We start from the raw sequence: 17993 nt of genomic DNA, 5'->3' as shown, positions 1-17993 counted from the left end.
TACTGAGACCAGGGCATGGTGTTTGGGCCACTCAAGCCCTTTAAAAGAAGGTGGATCAGGATATGGGGCCACCATCATGCATTCTTTTGAGGGGGCAACTAAGCCGTGGTACTTTTTCTAGTGGAATTTTACCACTAGGGAAAATACTGTGGGATGAGCAAAGCTGAGGTACTAAGAACCATAGCTTTTGGAATCCCATGGTATTTTCTCCTCTGCAAAAAATACTACAGCTCAGTAAATAGTTCCCTAAGTTTGTGAATTGAACTAGACAGGGGCTGGCAGTAGTGTGAGATATTACACTGGGTAGTTGGTGTTGCAGGGGGAGGCCTGATGGCTGATAGGGTTCTTGAGGATGAAGCTCAGCATGTGTTGTAGTTGAGATCCTCTGGCTCCTTATTGCAAATGTCTAATTTCCAAGTTTGGGTTTCAGTAATATCAAACTATTCAGGAAGGTAGTTTCAACTATCGTTTATTTACACTGAACTAGTGACATACTCTTCGTTTCACTTAACCAATGAATTTTAAAGTACTCAAGTCCAGAATGGTTGCATCTTTCTCAGAATTGATGATGGACAGGTGAAGCGGATCTATGCCAGTCTCTAATGGCTACTTAAAAAAATTAGCAGATATTGCAATGGTGGTCTAATACACCATATCCTGGTATTTAAAATCTTTTCTCCACCAACATTAAGATCAATACCGTCACAACAGTTTACCGTAAGGCACAAAATGTTGCTAAATGTCTTAAATTATATCAATTAAACAGGTGCCATAATGGTTCGGTAACATAGTTTTATAATAAATATTATTTGGTAAATGGGATAAATCATGTCCAATTCTATCTGTATCAGTAGAGCAGAACCCATCAGAGTCCAGTAGTTGGTTTTCTTCACACTTGGGTCCCGTGACTTTGAATGACTTCTTATTCCAGGTATTCCAGCCCAGCAGAAGACTCTCTGCTGTACTCACACAGTCAGAATTTAACTTCAGGTCTTCCAGGGCGGAGATTCCATTTGGGTAGTGTCCATAGCATCACTAGGAGCATTTTGCCACTCAGCCAGGGAACTCAGTGGCTTTTACTGGCTCTGTGCTGACCCTTGCCTCATCCACTCTGTCACTCTGTACTAGATTGTATCCTGAGCATGCCCAGATCAACCATGCAAGGTACTACTAGTTGTACCTGCACTGGGTTTGCTGGAACATACCAAAGGGACTGGGGTTATAACTTTGACTCATTCTTGTTGCTTGCTGTTGGAATCCAATTCCCCATTACTCCCATGGTTATCAGTTTCCCAGACCACAAAAGTCAGGGCCCCCATTTGAACTCAATTCCCCATTACTCCCTGCCATTGAAGCAGAGAGCAATGTTGGAGTTGCATCAAAGTATCAAGCTGATTTGTTAAGGGTAGTAACTGCCACACCAGCAAGTTACCCCCATGCTTATTTGTTTTCCAAGATTGTAGAAAGCAGGGCCTTCAACCTGTTCCATCCGTGTGATTTGGATCAACCCTGGCTGGCGAAACAGTGGATATGGACCAGTTAAACCTGTACACCTGTGATAATTAAGACTATGTGAAAATGTTCTGAAAAAATGCAGCTAAGGAAAATCTAGCCAATGTCTGTAACTAATTTGTAGGGATGTGCAGAGCAAAATTTTATGTTCATATTTTTTATGTCCGAAAGGGGGTCCCACTTGCGGCCAATATGGACATAAAAAAAATCCAATGAGTTGGGTATATGTACATATGTGCAAAAAAAAATTTAAACCCCCTCACCCTCCTTAATCCCCCCCCCAGACTTACCACAACTCCCTGGTGATCGAGCGAGGAGTGAGGACGTCATTTCTGCAATCCTTGGCGAGAAGCATGTGACGTCGGTGGCACGTCGAGTGACGCGGCGTCACGTGATTCCCGGCTCGTTCGCGCCGGACGGCTCGTTCGGCCCAAAAAGAACTTTTGGCCAGCTTGGGGGGTCAGGAGGCCCCCCCAAGCTGGCCAAAAGTTCTTTTTGGGCCGAACGAGCCGTCCGGCGCGAACGAGCCGGGAATCACGTGACGCCGACGTCACGTGATTCCGAACGAGCCGTCCGGCGCGAACGAGCCGGGAATCACGTGACGCCGACGTCACGTGATTCCCGGCAAGTTCGCGCCGGACGGCTCGTTCGGCCCAAAAAGAACTTTTGGCCAGCTTGGGGGGGCCTCCTGACCCCCCCAAGCTGGCCAAAAGTTCTTTTTGGGCCGAACGAGCCGTCCTGCGCGAACGAGCCGGGAATCACGTGACGCCGGCGTCACTCGACGTGCCGCCGACGTCACATGCTTCTCGCCAAGGATTGCAGAAATGGCGTCCTCACTCCTCGCTTCATCACCAGGGAGTTGTGGTAAGTCGGGGGGGGGGATTAAGGAGGGTGAGGGGGTTTATATTTTTATTTTGGCTCAACAATCGCGATTTCCCACATATCGAACATATCTATGTTCGATATGTGGGAAATCCGATCGTTTATGTCGAATCAATTTTTTAAGTAAAAAAAAAATATGAGTTGCGTTTTACTAATGCGGTCAATCCGAATGCACACCCCTACTAATTTGCTCTTCTGATGTAATGAAGGCTCCCTGCCATTGGGAACAGCCAATTTGTGCTGCAGAGGGCTTACAATTTATGTTGGTTGCTGAAGCAATGAAAGATTAAGCGACTTGCCTAAGGACTCCGGGAGTGACAGTGGGAGAAGAAGGATTTGAACCCTGGCTTCCCTGGTTCCTATCCCTTTTCTCTAACTAATACGCTGCTCTTCCATGCCTGTAAAACAAGAGAAAATATACACACCATTAGAGTTCTTTACAAAGGGAATGAGAAAAGTAACAGAATATACAGTCAATAAGTATTGCTGTGATTGGTGTGCAGCTGTCAGTTAAAGACCGACAGCATGCCACACTAGCCAGAGCCAATTGAAAGCACATTTACATATATTTGCATGCATAAGAAATGTGGGTAATTATAACATCCTACTTCACTTTGGAAGTTCTGCTAATTTGCATTTTAATGATCTGTTTTAAAAATCCATGTCCAACGAGAAGCTTGAAAGTGATTTTAAATAAATTCTGAAACATGTGTTGAAGCATTAGATAGTATTCTTTGTAACGTAAACATTTTGAAATACGAATATAGAATTTAAAAAAGGGGGAAAAAATGAACACACTGCATTCAAGAGCTGATGTTAGGTGTACTGCTTGCAAAACTCCACCCATAAACTATTTTTTAATTTAAATAAGAGGACTACTCCTGAAACAGCCAGCTGTTCTCCTGGGGGTACGGTGTAAAGGCTATAGCTGTTTCAGTTTTATATCTTTTATTCTATAGGCTATACTAAGTCTATCATATCATTTCACTTAATATTTTTATAAATTATTTGTTATAGAAACAGTAATAATCACTCAAATGCTAAAATAGAATTTCATATTATAGGAGCACTTAAAGAAGAACATGAGAATATAAGATTTGCTATACCGGGTCAGACCAAAGGCTCATGAAGCCCAGCATCCTGTGTCCAACAGAGACCAATCCAGGTCACAAGTATCTGGCAGGATGCCAAAAGCTTGACATATTCCGTGCTACTTATCCCTGGGATAAGCAATGAATTTCTACAACTTCACCTTAATAATGGTTTGTGAACTTTTCTTTCAGGAACTTGTCCAAACCTTTTTTAAACACAGCTACATGAAAATCTTTTACCACATTCTCTGGCAATACGTTTTGGAGCTTAATTATGCAATGAGTAAAAACATATGTTAAAAACATAATAGAGAGCAGTGGGCTATGAACCAGGAAACGAGGGTTCAAGTCCATCTGTCACTTATTGTGACCTTAGGCAAGTCACTTTACCCTCCATTGCCTCAGGTACAAAATTTAGATTGTAAGCCCCCTGGGGATAGGGCTATACCTACAGTATCTGAATGTAAAAACTGATGTGATATCTCAGATCGAATGTCGGTATATAAAAGAAACAAATAAATAAATATATAAATAAATATGTTCTCCTATATTTCTTTTTATGTGCTACTCAGTAGCTTCATTGTGTGACCCTTAGCCTTTGTACATTTCGAAAGAGTGAACAACTAATTAACGTTTACCCGTTCCAATCCACATATTATTTTATAGGCCTCAATCATATCTCCCCTCAGCCGTCTCCTCTCCAAACTGAAAAGCCCTAACCTGTAGGAGTGTGCATTCGTTTTCGCCGTATTGGCGATCCGCAACGTATGTTGCACTGTTCGTTGTATTTGTGGGGAAAGCGAAACGTATCGCGATTCCCCACGAATTCAACGAATTTTCGCCGAATTACTCGTCCGCCAATTTAAATAACCCCCCACCCTCCTGACCCCCCCCCCAAGACTTATCAAAACTCCCTGGTGGTCCAGCGGGGGGTCCGGGAACCATACCCTGCACTCACATACCCTCGGTACCAGTATCAAAATGGCGCCGATAGCCTTTGACCTACTATGTCACAGGGGTTATCGGTGCCATTGGTCAGCCCCTGTCACATGGCCATCGGCGCCATCTTGTGCTCCTACCATGTGACAGGGGCTGACCAACGGCACCGGTAGCCCCTGTGACATAGTAAGGGCAAGGCTATCGGCGCCAGTTTGATTCCTGGCATCCGACGTCATGAGTGCAGGAAATCGCTCCCGGACCCCCGCTGGACTCCCAGGGACTTTTGGCTAGCTTGGGGGGGGCCTCATGACCCCCACAAGACTTGCCAAAAGTCCAGCGGGGGTCTGGGAGCGACCTCCTGCACTCGGGCCATATTGCCAGTATTCAAAATGGCGTCGGCGCTACCTTTGCCCTCACTATGTCACAGGGGCCGGCACCGTCAATGGGGTTGGAGTAAATTTAATTTTAGCCGGGTAACGAATAGATTAAGACATATAACCGCATCAGGGCACCATACGGACGTATGCAACGTATCTGCCCCATGACGAATACGTATCCCGAATGCAACATTTGGTGTCCCTCTGCACATCCCTACTAACCTGCTTAGCCTTTCCTCATAGGGGAATTGTTCCATCCCCTTTATCATTTTGGATGCCCTTCTTTGTACCAAGGAGCAATACATAGGCATTATGATATTCTCTATTTTATTCTCCATTCCTTTCCTAATAATCCCTAGCTTTCTATTTTCTTTCTTGGCCGCCACCTTACACTGAGTAGAGGATTTCAATATATTATCCACGATGACACCTAGATCCTTTTCCTGGCTGGTGACTCCTAATACGGAAACTTGTACTGTATAGCTATAATTTGGGTTGCTCTTCCCTATGTGTATCACTTTGCATTTATCCATATTATGTTTCATGTGCCATTTGGATACCCAGTTTCCCAGTCCTGTAAGGTCCGCCTGCAATTTCTTACAACTTTGAATAATTTTGTATCATCTGCAAATTAATGTGCTAGATTAAAAATAATCTAGTGCCTCTCGCCCACAATGGGCCTCAAGCATTGATCAGTCATCAGCACTGAGATATCACATCATTTACTAGGGATGTGCAGAGGGACGCCATACGTTGCATTCGGGATATGTATTCGTTATGGGGCAGATACGTTGCATACGTCCGTATGGCGCCCTGATGCGGTTATATGTCTTAATCTATTCGTTACCCGGCTAAAATTAAATTTACTCCAACCCCCCACCCCCCTGACCCCCCCAAGACTTACCAAAACTCCCTGGTAGTCCAGCGGGGGGTCCGGGAACCATACCTTGCACTCACCCTCGGTACCAGTATCAAAATGGCGCCGATAGCCTTTGACCTACTATGTCCCAGGGACTACCGGTGCCATTAGTCAGCCCCTGTCACATGGCCATTGGCGCCATCTTGTGCTCCTACCATGTGACAGGGGCTGACCAATGGCACCGGTAGCCCCTGTGACATAGTAAGGGCAAGGCTATCGGCGCCATTTTGATTCCTGGCATCCGACGTCACGAGTTCAGGAAATCGCTCCCGGACCCCCGCTGGACCCCCAGGGACTTTTGGCCAGCTTGGGGGGGCCTCATGACCCCCACAAGACTTGCCAAAAGTCCAGCAGGGGTCCAGGAGCGACCTCCTGCACTCGGGCCGTATTACCAGTATTCAAAATGGCACCGGCGCTACCTTTGCCCTTACTATGTCACAGGGTTGACGGTGCCATTAAATTGACAGTCGGCCCCTGTGACATAGTGAGGGCAAAGGTAGCGCCGACGCCATTTTGAATACTGGCAATACGGCCCGAGTGCAGGAGGTCGCTCCCAGAACCCCGCTGGACTTTTGGCAAGTCTTGTGGGGGTCATGAGGCCCCCCCCCCAAGCTGGCCAAAAGTCCCTGGGGGTCCAGCGGGGGTCCGGGAGCGATTTCCTGCACTCGTGATGTCGGATGCCAGGAATCAAAATGGCGCCGATAGCCTTGCCCTTACTATGTCACAGGGGCTACCAGTGCCATTGGTCAGCCCCTGTCAAATGGTAGGAGCACAAGATGGCGCCGATGGCCATGTGACAGGGGCTGACCAATGGCACCGATAGCCCCTGTGACATAGTACAGGGTATGGTTCCTGGACCCCCCGCTGGACCACCAGGGAGTTTTGGTAAGTCTTGGGAGGGGTCAGGAGGGTGGGGGGGTTGTTTAAATTGGCGGCCGAGCAATTCGGCGAAAATTCATTGTATTCATGGGGAATCGCGATACATTTTGCTTTCCCCACGAATACAACGAATAGTGCAACATACGTTGCGGATCGCCAATATGGCGAAAACGAAGGCACACCCCTATCATTTACATATTCCTCTGCATACCCTAATTTTCCTTTTTTTTGTTGAATACTTATTTAAATAACTACTTCCATACAAACTGTGCACTTTCATACAAAACTATACTTATTTCTAATGGTGCCAAATAAACTAAACACAGCCATAACATGAAACACCCAACACTGCCCATGTTTCAGTAGCTGCCAGTTGTCTTCCTCAGGGGGGTCAAAAATACTTTTACCAAACGTCTGACAGCATACAGAGATCATTCTCAAAAAATGCTGGCACTTACACAGAGGTTATTAAAGCCAAAAGAGCATCTTTCAAAAAATGGACAAGGGATGCAATGAAGAAAACAGGAAGCAGAATGAACACTGGCAAGTTAAATAGAAAACATTAATAAGGAAGGCAAAGAGAGAATTTGAAAAGAAGCTTGCTGTGAAAGCAAGAAGCCCGTCATTAGTGACATGGGATCCATTTAATGTTTGGGTACTTGACAGGTGCTTGTAACCTGGATTAGCCACATTTGGAAACAGGATACTGGGCTTGATGGACTCTCGGTCTCACCCAATGTGGGAATTTCTTATGCTCTTTGGTTCTTAACTTCCAGTATGGCATGTTCTTATGTTCCTATAAGTAGCGGTACCTCAATTAACGTGTATCTTTGCCCCAAATTATGCATTTATCGGTGTAAATAAGTGCACACAACTGTTATGTACACAAATGTTATGGACATAGCTTCCGTGCTATCACTTTCAGGAAATGCACCGAACAATGTGCGAAAATGGAACCAGGGGCCTGAAAGTCAAACTTTGCCCTGGGGGATGCAGACAGAGCTCCTAGTCAAGCTAAATGCAGAGGACGAGGGCTGCCTCTTCCTCTCACAGGAGTCAAAATGCGCCAGTGAGGGAGGTCCTTGGGCCACCCGTCGCTACTTCAATCGCCAGGCTTTCTAGCCCAGGGTGGAAAGAGCCTTCAAGATCAACATCGGGAAATATTTCTTGATGGATGGATGGAAGGGATCTCCAGAGTAAAAGGAACGGAAATGGTAGCTGACTTAAAGAAAGCACGGCCGAATCCCTGAGGATGCACTCATGCAAAAGAAAGGAAAGCCTGACAGAGGCTATTGCTATTGCTCAGGAAGGAAAACGGCCACACTAGGGTCCTGCCGTCCTTGTTTATTATTTATTTATCCAGAAGGATTTATTCTCACTCGATCACATGGGATAAATGTAAATGTGTAACCAGGACTTGGGCTGTCCTTAAGGTGAAGGGGCTCGCGTTCAGGACTGGGGCTTTCTGTCTCTCTGCCCCACCTTGCAGGTCCTCTGCTGGAGGGAGGATAAGTAGTAAACTCACACCAGTTTTATAAGTGCCAATAGCAATCAGGATCCCGACAGGGCCATCCATACATATGGCTAAGGGTGGCCCTTGTGAGGCTTCATGAGCTCAAACGGTTGGATTTAAGATTCATTGATTTGATATCCCGCCCTTCATCTGTGATACCAGGGTATTTTATAGTGCAGTGACACAATTTGAGAAAGAAAAACAAAATATTACAATACAGATGCAGTAATAATATGCATGCTAACCCCAATCTTGCAGTGGTATACCAGATGAGACTCGTTCCTTGCCATACCCTGAGCCTGTTGTAACGTAAAGTAAATAGCCAGGCTTTAACTTTCTTTCTTGAGTGAATCTTTTGCATGGACGTCTTTCATGCTTTGTACTTGTCAGTCTTACCTAATTTAGTGGTGCTCGGGGGGTGATTTTAACTGCACCCTTGAGGCCCTGGACATAAAAAGGCAGGAGCCACACCAGGTGACCTGGACCTAAGGTCATTGAGCTACACAGGCGTGAGCCCACAGGAAAGCAGCTGCCCTCCCTCTCAAAAGTAATTCTGCCCTCCTGTCCCTGCTCTGACTGTTCCAGCTCCTGATACTGGAATTTTTAGCACAGGATCTGAGAACTGCGTCGCATGGCCCTGCTCCTGCATCCCCCTGCCTGCACTGCAGCTACTAGAAACAGGGTGAGATAGGGTGAGGCTTCTTTACTGGTTAAATCATCTCCAGATCCAAGGAGACTCCCAGTAGCAGAGCAGACTCCCAGCTGGTCGGGATACCCCACTGGGATTTACTGAGAGTGCTTATAAAGATTTCCTCCCCTGCATTTTCCCGGCAGCTCTGCCATACGAAGTTTCTTCTCTGATGCAGCAAGATCGTGGTGAGTTGCTGGAATTAACAAATGCATGCATTGCAGACATGAAAGGGCTCCTGCTCTAGTGCCGTATTTAAAAATCTCTGTCTTTTAAAACTACATTAGGCTATCGAGTGCTTGTTTACTTCAGCCTCTCCTTCTCATTACAGCTGAGAGCTGAAGACTTTTGAAGCTAACAGAACCTCTGTTCAGTACACAGAGTTTCAACTAACCACAAATTAATAATTATACCATAGATTTCAAAATTATAATGTACTGTAATTCTATTCAGCTATAGCCACATTTGGTTGCATGGAATTGTAGCAATGTTTAGGTGAATTCTTGTCCTGTTAGTAAGAATTTTTTTTCCCCTTGGCTGAAATACCCCAACCTTGCTCAACCTCTCAAATAGACACTGATGCAGCCACCTTACAGGCACAGCAAAATAGTCAAAGCAGAGCATAGCACAACATACTCTTTATTTTAATAACATAAGAAATTGCCATCCAGGGTCAGACCCAGGGTCCATCAAGCCCAGCATCCTGTTTCCAACAGAGGCCAATCCAGGTCACAAGAGCCTGGCAAGTACCCAAACACTAAGAAGATCCCATGCTACTGATGCAATTAATAGCAGTGACTATTCCCTAAGAAACTTGATTAATAGCCATTAATGGACTTCTCCTCCAAGAACTTATCCAAACCTTTTTTGAACCCAGCAACACTAACCGCACTAACCACATCCTCTGGCAACAAATTCCAGAGCTTTATTGTGCATTGAGTGAAAAATAATTTTCTCCAATTAGTCTTAAATGTGCTACTTGCTAACTTCATGGCATGCCCCCTAGTCCTTCTATTATTCGAAAGTGTAAATAACCAATTCACATCTATACGTTCAAGACCTCTCATGATCTTAAACACCTCTATCATATCCCACCTCAGCCGTCTCTTCTCCAAGCTGAACAGCCCTAGCCTCTTCAGCCTTTCCTTATAGGGGAGCTGTTCCATTCCCCTTATCATTTTGGTTGCCCTTCTCTGTACCTTCTCCATCGCAACTATATATTTTTTGAGATGCGGCGACCAGAATTGTACACAGTATTCAAGGTGCGGTCTCACCATGGAGCGATATAGAGGCATTATGACATTTTCCAATTTATTAACCATTCCCTTCCTAATAATTTCTAACATTCTGTTTGCTTTTTTGACTGCTGCAGCACACTGAGCCAACAATTTTATCCACTATGATGCCTAGATCTTTTTCCTGGGTGGTAGCTCCTAATATGGAACCTAACATCGTGTAATATATATTTTTCCCTATATGTAACACCTTGCACTTGTCCACATTAAATTTCATCTGCCATTTGGATGCTCAATCTTCCAGTCTTGCAAGGTCCTCCTATAATGTATTACAATCCGCTTGTGATTTAACTACTCTGAATAATTTTGTATCATCCGCAGATTTGATAACCTCACTCATTGTATTCCTTTCCAGATCATTTATATATATATATTGAAAAGTACCGGTCCAAGTACAGATCCCTGAGTCACTCCAATGTTTACCCTTTTCCACTGAGAAAATTGATCATTTAATACTACTCTGTTTCCTGTCTTTTAACCAGTTTGTAATCCACGAAAGGACATCGCCTCCTATCCCATGACTTTTTAGTTTTCTTAGAAGCCTCTCATGAGGGACTTTGTCAAATGCCTTCTGAAAATCCAAATACACTATATCTACCGGTTCACTTTTATCCAGATGTTTATTAACCCCTTCAAAAAAATGAAGCAGATTTGTTAGGCAAGACTTCCCTTGGGTAAATCCATGTTGACTGTGTTCCATTAAACCATGTCTTTCTATATGCTCTATGATTTTGATCTTGAGAATACTTTCCACTATTTTTCCCGGCACTGAAGTTAGGCTCACTGGTCTATAGTTATCCGGATCACCCCTGGAGCCTTTTTTAAATATTGGGGCTACATTGGCCACTCTCCAGTCTTCAGGTACAATGGAAGATTTTAATGATAGAATACAAATTTTAACTAATAGATCAGAAATTTGAGTTCCTTCAGTACCCTAGGATACATACCTATCCTAGGGTACTGAAGGAACTAAGATGGTATGTCTGAAGTGGAGGATGGTATGTCTAAATTGGAGATGTCACTACAATTATTTCTCTGTGGGAAGAAGTGGAAAACGACCCCTATACAATCAACCTGACAGGCCAATGCAAAATTCTGTGCCCAGCCTAGTGCACAGGTTAGCTTGCAGTTGGGTGTGCATTTTGGGCGTGCAAGAATAGCATTCAGTGCAGTAAGGAGATTGTTGCATCTATAATGTGATCCCTAACAAACACCCAGCCGATAGCGCCCAATGCATGTAAATTCCATATAGATGAAGACATCAGCTATTACCGCCCGATGCAGGAAAGCTTGCCCAAAGGCTGGGCACGCACCCAATGCACATTTCTTAATGTGGGGAATTTAACCCCAGCTCCGAGGTGGAGTAAAGTCAACTCACAATCAAGGGCTCATGAGAAACACAAAAAAATATGTTCTTCTGTGTTGCAATAAGTATGTCCTCCTCCTTAATATCATCCTTACTCTTGAATTTTCTACTTCTGGTGGAGATATATATATATCTATATATATACTGTATATATTGATTTTATCAAAAAGAAGAACACTTTTCTTATGACAGCATTATTTAGGTACTCGTAGCCTGATATAATAAAATTCAGCATTGAAATCAGCACCTTAGAAAAATAACCAAAAAAAGAAGCGCGATCAAAACAGACGCTCGTATTGAGTACCCGTTGCAATTGCGGGAGCCTGACGCAGTAGACTCCTCCGAGCACCAGAAACGCACAATTCTGCCTTAGCGCACACGTTTTTATTCTGCCTCAATTTCCCTCTATATAGTCCTCCAGACAGAGTGTCAACATCCTTTTAAGGATTTTCTTATAGGTCCATTTCATACCCTACTGATGCTCCAAATAGATTGTACCCCTGCAGCTACATATTATATTGACATTTACTGAAAGTTCAATGAAGTATCCAAATAAAATTTTCCATTAAGGCAGGGCTTCCCAAATCTGTCCTCAGGACCCCAAATGAATATGCAAAAGACACATTTGCATATTCTGAGGCTTCATGACATGCACATTTATCTCATGCATATTCATTGTGGACATCCTGAAAGCCCGACTGGCTGGGGGGATCCCAGGACAGGGTTGGGAAGCTCTGCTCTAATGTGTATCACTATTAAAAGGACAATGATTTAACAGATATGGATTAGCTCAGAAACTTTTCTCATTGTTTATTTACAGAGCAGTAAATCTTTTTCTGATCTTCCACTAGACGTCAGCAGCAGATCATGTCGTCTCTCAACTCTTCCACTTCGTATCCATCCACTTTCATCCTAATTGGGATCCCAGGCCTGGAGACAATACAGGACTTGATTGCTGTCCCATTCTGTTCCATGTATTTCTTTGCACTTTTTGGAAATGCTGTTATTGTGACGGTTATCACCAGTACTTCGAGTCTCCATGAGCCAATGTTCATCTTCCTCTCCATGTTGGCCGTCACGGATATATTCTTATGCACTTCTATAGTACCAAAAATGTTGGGTATCTTTTGGTTTAATCTCAATGAAATTAATGTTAATGCCTGCCTTGCTCAGATGTTCTTCATTCATTCCTTTGCAAATATGGAATCAGGGATTCTTTTGGCCATGGCCTTTGACCGTTATGTTGCAATCTGCAACCCCTTAAGATACACTTCCATTGTGACCATTAATTTGATAGTAAAATCTGGAATAATGCTACTGATAAGAGCAACAGTTCTCATAGCCCCCTTTATCTTCCTTATTAAACGATTCTCACTGTTTAAAACCAATGTCATCTCCCACTCCTACTGTGAGCACATGGCAGTGGTGAAGCTCATAGAAGCAGACACAAGAATCAATAGTGCATATGGTTTGTTTGCAGCTTTCCTGGGTTCAGGGTTTGATTTTATCCTTATTTGCTTGTCTTATGTTATGATCTTTAGAGCTGTCTTCCATCTTCCCTCCAAGAAAGGACGACTCAAGGCATTCAACACTTGCCTGCCACACATATTTAGCTTTTTAATTTTCTATACTCTCGCACTCTTCTCTTCTTTATCCCACAGGTATGGTAAAAGTATCCCTCCTTATATTCATATTATCCTATCAGATCTGTACCTCCTTCTTCCACCCACACTAAATCCCATGGTGTATGGTGTGAAGACCAAGCAGCTTCGTGATAGGGCACTGATGCTCCTATTATCTCAGAAAACAGTCTGCTCCACAAACTGTCACTGACATTTCTTTAGTATAGCGCTTACCAAATTTCACTGTGGTCACTGTGACGGCTCATTAAGTCATGCATGGGGAATGGTTTGAGGCTGGCAGTAGTGTGCTGTGCTGCTGTATTGAATCTACTGATTCTCTCAGCCATGATCATTTATATGATTTGGATCAACCCTGGCAGATGAAATTGTGGATGAAAATTACTTAGTGTAATCAGCTGAAAAGGAAATAAATTTTAAAAAAGTACTTTTTCTTTTGTGGTGAGGGTGGTGTCACTCGATACCCTTAGCTAGTTGTTGCCAGGGGTTCATGCGGAAGGGGAGCTGATGGCCAGGAAATAACTGCCCCAATGTGTTTTTATATTTCTGTGGCCCCTTAGGCTGTTACAGGGACCTGTGGCAGGAGAAAGCATGATCAGATCACCCAGGGAGCAGCAACCAGAGCGGTGCAGATAGGTGATGACTGGGGCTGGTCCAGCACCACTGAGACTACTACTCTGTGGTCTAGAAAGGAGAGTCAGAAAGCAGTAGGACACTAGCAAAGAGCACCTACTGCTGTGGTATCTTAAGGAATAAGATTATGGGTAATGGCAAAATTAAAGCAGAAGTAGAGGGCTAGATCTCTGAGCCACTGCCATTGCTGGGGCTGCTGCTTGAGCCAGAAAGCAATGAGAGCACTCTGGGGGGGATCACTGTCAGCTGGGTTAAACCTGGAAGTCAGGGCAGGGATAGATTGGCCTATTGGAGCATCGGGCTTGCCCTGTTGAGCTGGCCCAGCCAATCACGGGGTTAGGGTTGGTTGCAGCGGCCCCATGCCAGTGACTAACACCAGGTCCCCAGCTGCACCTCTCTCATAGCAAGAGCCTCACTCACCTGCCATGGCAGAAACAAGTCCGGGTTCCCTTGAACGTGCTCATGCATCGCCCACTTTATTGCATCATCTGTTTCACCCACAGGCTGACCTCCCGAGTTCCCCATGACATGAAATGATTTTCTTACATCTTGTCAGGGAATTTCTCATCATAACTGAGTCAGGCCCAACCTTCATGTTATTGGTAAGCTTCGAGAATATTTTCTGCATGGCTTAACATGGGGCCGTGTTGTGAAGGGCCCCGATGTCCTACCACACTGGTCATGTGCAGGAAAGTTCGGATCCAGTTCACAATATTTCTGGGCACTCTCTTTTCTTTCTCCTGAGGTGCCGCCCCATCCTTAGACTTCCTTTTATTGTTCATCCTTCGCTGTCCTTGCAAGATGCTAAATATGTCAGTGTAGACCCACTTTCATATCTTCCTGCGTAATTTTCTGGGCATGCTTTCCCACAGTTCGGATAAGGTGGTGAACACTGGGGGACCTCTGGACTCCTTGTCGGCTGCCTTTGCCGTGGGCTGCCGGGTCACTTTGAATTGTGGAGTCCGAATCCGATAAAGCCGAAAAACATTGTCCGACCGGGAACGTGCTCTATGCTTGCACTTTTTCCTGGCTGTCAAATTACTATCTTCTGCCCCCTACCCCCAATCTCATCTCCAGACTAAGCCTCAGTGCCATCTCACATCTGGGCTGATTGCTCCGAATGGCTGGTGGTTGCCCTTTTGTCTGGGGTCCATGTGTCCAGCTGCAGTCCTGTGTCCATTTGAGCCACTGTTTTGGCTTGCCCAGTCATCGTTGTTGGGGCATTACCATGGACTTCAGAAACCACTCATGAATTGTCACCGTCCACTGCTCTCGCTCCGCCTGTACTCAAATGCGAAAAAACTCGCTGCGCCTGGCCTCCCTCATGCGGATGGAAAGTTCCTTGTGCAGGTGCTGGCCACTGCCACCAAGGCAAAGGATAAGGGTTCAGGCTGCTCATCCCACCATATGCAGAATAATCCCATGGACGCCCCGTTTGGCCCCATCCTGGGACTGGGCCGGGTGCATTGGCACCCCAAGCCGATCTTTGATGCCATGTTGCGCTGTCGAGGTTCGAGTATGTTGAGTGGGGGACAGCGAATGGCTGGCTTCCATATCCGGACTGCCCTTGCATCCATCCAAAGAAGGGGGAGGGTGGATCAATGTTCGGTGGATACAGATACCCCTCACCACCTGAATGTCTTTGTTGGTACTCGTTCTGGCTGGCTTGTGGCCGAGGACCTCTGTGGGGGCTCTGGTGTGATGTGGATGGAACCATCGCCCTCCCGGGGCTGTGCTCGTATGGTTCTATCTCCATGGATCCTTCTGTCCTCGCCGTCGTAGGATAGCTGGTGGCTGACATCATGACATTTGTTTGAGACTCATCCAATGTGGTGTGATCCGGACACCCGTTGGTGCCCACATGCTGGTCTGTTGGCTCTCCACTCTTTCCTTGTCCACCCCTGACTTCTTTTCAGACTATTCGCCCCTCTCTTTCCACAGACCTCATGAGACGTTGCTTGCATCCTGGTAGCCGTGATCTCTGCATTGTCTCTCTCTCTTGAAGCTCCTGAACACAACATGTGTCCTGACTCCTCCACCACTGCATGCAGGGTGCTGAGCCAGAAGCCATGGCTGTCTCACATTGGCTATGAATCCACAGGCCATGCTTATTCCAAACACTACTGCCTCTCTTGTGCCAACGAGGCTTTTTCTATCATGGGGCTGCGCTGTCTCTGGAAAGCTTGACTAGTACCTACCTTATCCCCCTCAATTTCTCTAAGCTGAATTCAAACTCACTGCCCTTGGCATGCAGGGCAGAAATGTCTTACTGCCCCAGCCACCAGAAGAGGGTGGTGGTTGCCTGGAATGCCCTTCCAGAGGGAGTGGTGAAGACTAAAACTGTGAAGGATTTCAAAGGGGCATGGGATAAACACTGTGGATCCCTAAGGCTAGAGGATGGGAATAAATAAAAAAGCTTGGGGGTAACATGCATGGAGTGGCAGTTACTGCCCTTAACAGAAGTATGGGGGTAACTTCCATGTAGCGGCAGTTACTGCCCTTAAGAGAAACATGGGGGTAACCTGCATGGAGTGGCAGTTACTTCCCTTAACAGAAACATGGGGTAACCTGCATGGAGTGGCAGTTACTTCCCTTAACAGAATCATGGGGGTAACCTGCACGGAGCGGCAGTTACTTCCCTTAACAGAAACATGGGGGTAACCTGCACGGAGCAGCAGTTACTATCCTTAATATAAACACGGGGGTAACCTGCATAGAGCGGCAGTTATTACCCTTAACAGAAACATGGGGGCGACCTGCACGGAGCGGCAGTTACTGCCCTTAACAGTAACATGGAGGTAACCTGCACGGAGCGGCAGTTACTACCCTTAACAGAAACATGGGGGTAACCTGCACGGAGCGGCAGTTACTGCCCTTAACAGTAACATGGAGGTAACCTGCACGGAGCGGCAGTTACTACCCTTAACAGAAACATGGGGGTAACCTGCACGGAGCGGCAGTTACTGCCCTTAACAGTAACATGGAGGTAACCTGCACGGAGCGGCAGTTACTACCTTGGGAAGCTTGCAGGGCAGACTGGATGAATCATTTTGGTCTTTTTCTGCCGTCATTACTGTGTTATCCCTAGGAACCTAGCTGCCTCCTTTTTTTTTCTATCAAATTCCCCTTTGACTATTTCCTTCATCAGGAGGGTACTTCATTTTTTTTTTAATTTAAATTAACGGGACTTGAACTCATGTCCTGTAATGCCACCACATGTTCCACAAATGATCAATTCCTGTCTGCTGTGATCCTCGATAGGGTTCCCTCCTCCCATTGCCGTCTGCTCTGCTTGGCTCCAGGTCCCCTCTCCATGCTGTTGTCATCATCAGGAAGCACTACTGGGTACTTCCTGCCACTGGCCCTGTCAGCCAGTGCGTGCCCCAAAGGGGCTGGGCCCTGCAGCTTCGATGGCATCCCGCCGCGTAGGAAGAGGGTGGCCTGCATGAGTGGTGCAGCGCAATCTCCCGCCGCATGGAGGAGAGACAGCCCAGTGCCAGGGACACATGGCGGGAACCTGGAGACAGATACCCTGACCAGCTGTGCCCACACCGGGAGGCCAGCCACGGTGCCAGGAGCGCACTTGGTCGGGCCTGGGTTGGCGGTAAGAGCGATGGGCTACAGGATAGGTCCATGGTCCACTGATCACTACAGTATCTTGATTTGTTTAATGTTGTAATGTCACAGCATTGTTATAGGGATGCATTTTTTTTTTTTTTAAATCATTATTGATTATTTGATGCTTCTTTAGTTTTGGATTTTTTTCATTTCTAAAAGTTATTGTTAGCAGAATGGTAATAAAACGGCCATTCTTTCATCCATGCACATAGTATAAGGACTCACCCGAATTTTTTTAAGCAATCAGCATTGTTTGTTATCTGGGTAATATCTAGGGATGTGAATCGGGCTTCGGACGATTGAAAATATAGGACGATATTTTCAAAATCGTCAGAAATCGGGGGCTCCCCCGAAATGATAGGAAAACCCCACGATATTGTTCGTGGGGGTTCTCTTATCGTTTTGGGGGAGGGTGGGAAAAACGGCACACAAAAATAACCCCTAAACCCACCCCGACCCTTTAAAACTAATCCCTTAGCTTCCTCCACCCTCCCGACCCCCCCCCCCCAAAAAAAAAACTTTTTACAGGTACCTGGTGGTCCAGCGGGGGTCCCGGGAGCAATCTCCCGCTCTCGGGCCATCAGCTGCCACTAATCAAAATGACGCCGATGGCCCTTTGCCCTTACCATGTGACAGGGTAT

At 45.7% G+C, this 17993-nt stretch overlaps 1 protein-coding gene across 1 annotated transcript; it reads left to right on the top strand.

Annotated features, from left to right (window-relative positions):
* Positions 1-12328: 12328 nt before the first annotated feature.
* On the top strand, positions 12329-13294 carry LOC115091654 (olfactory receptor 52A1-like). Its single transcript, XM_029601817.1, has one exon. The coding sequence runs from the start codon at positions 12329-12331 to the stop codon at positions 13292-13294; it is 966 nt and encodes a 321-aa protein (XP_029457677.1).
* The last annotated feature ends 4699 nt before the right edge of the window (positions 13295-17993 follow it).

This window comes from Rhinatrema bivittatum, chromosome 5 (genome assembly GCF_901001135.1).
Source record: "Rhinatrema bivittatum chromosome 5, aRhiBiv1.1, whole genome shotgun sequence".
NCBI classification, from domain to species: Eukaryota; Metazoa; Chordata; class Amphibia; order Gymnophiona; family Rhinatrematidae; genus Rhinatrema; species Rhinatrema bivittatum.
Note: the sequence above shows the minus strand (reverse complement) of the source record. Positions and strands in the feature narration are given on the sequence as shown.

What these genes read in the sequence shown, in the direction of transcription:
- LOC115091654 (XM_029601817.1), top strand. Translation starts at nt 12,329, where the DNA reads ATGTCGTCTCTCAACTCTTCCACTTCGTATCCATCCACTTTCATCCTA.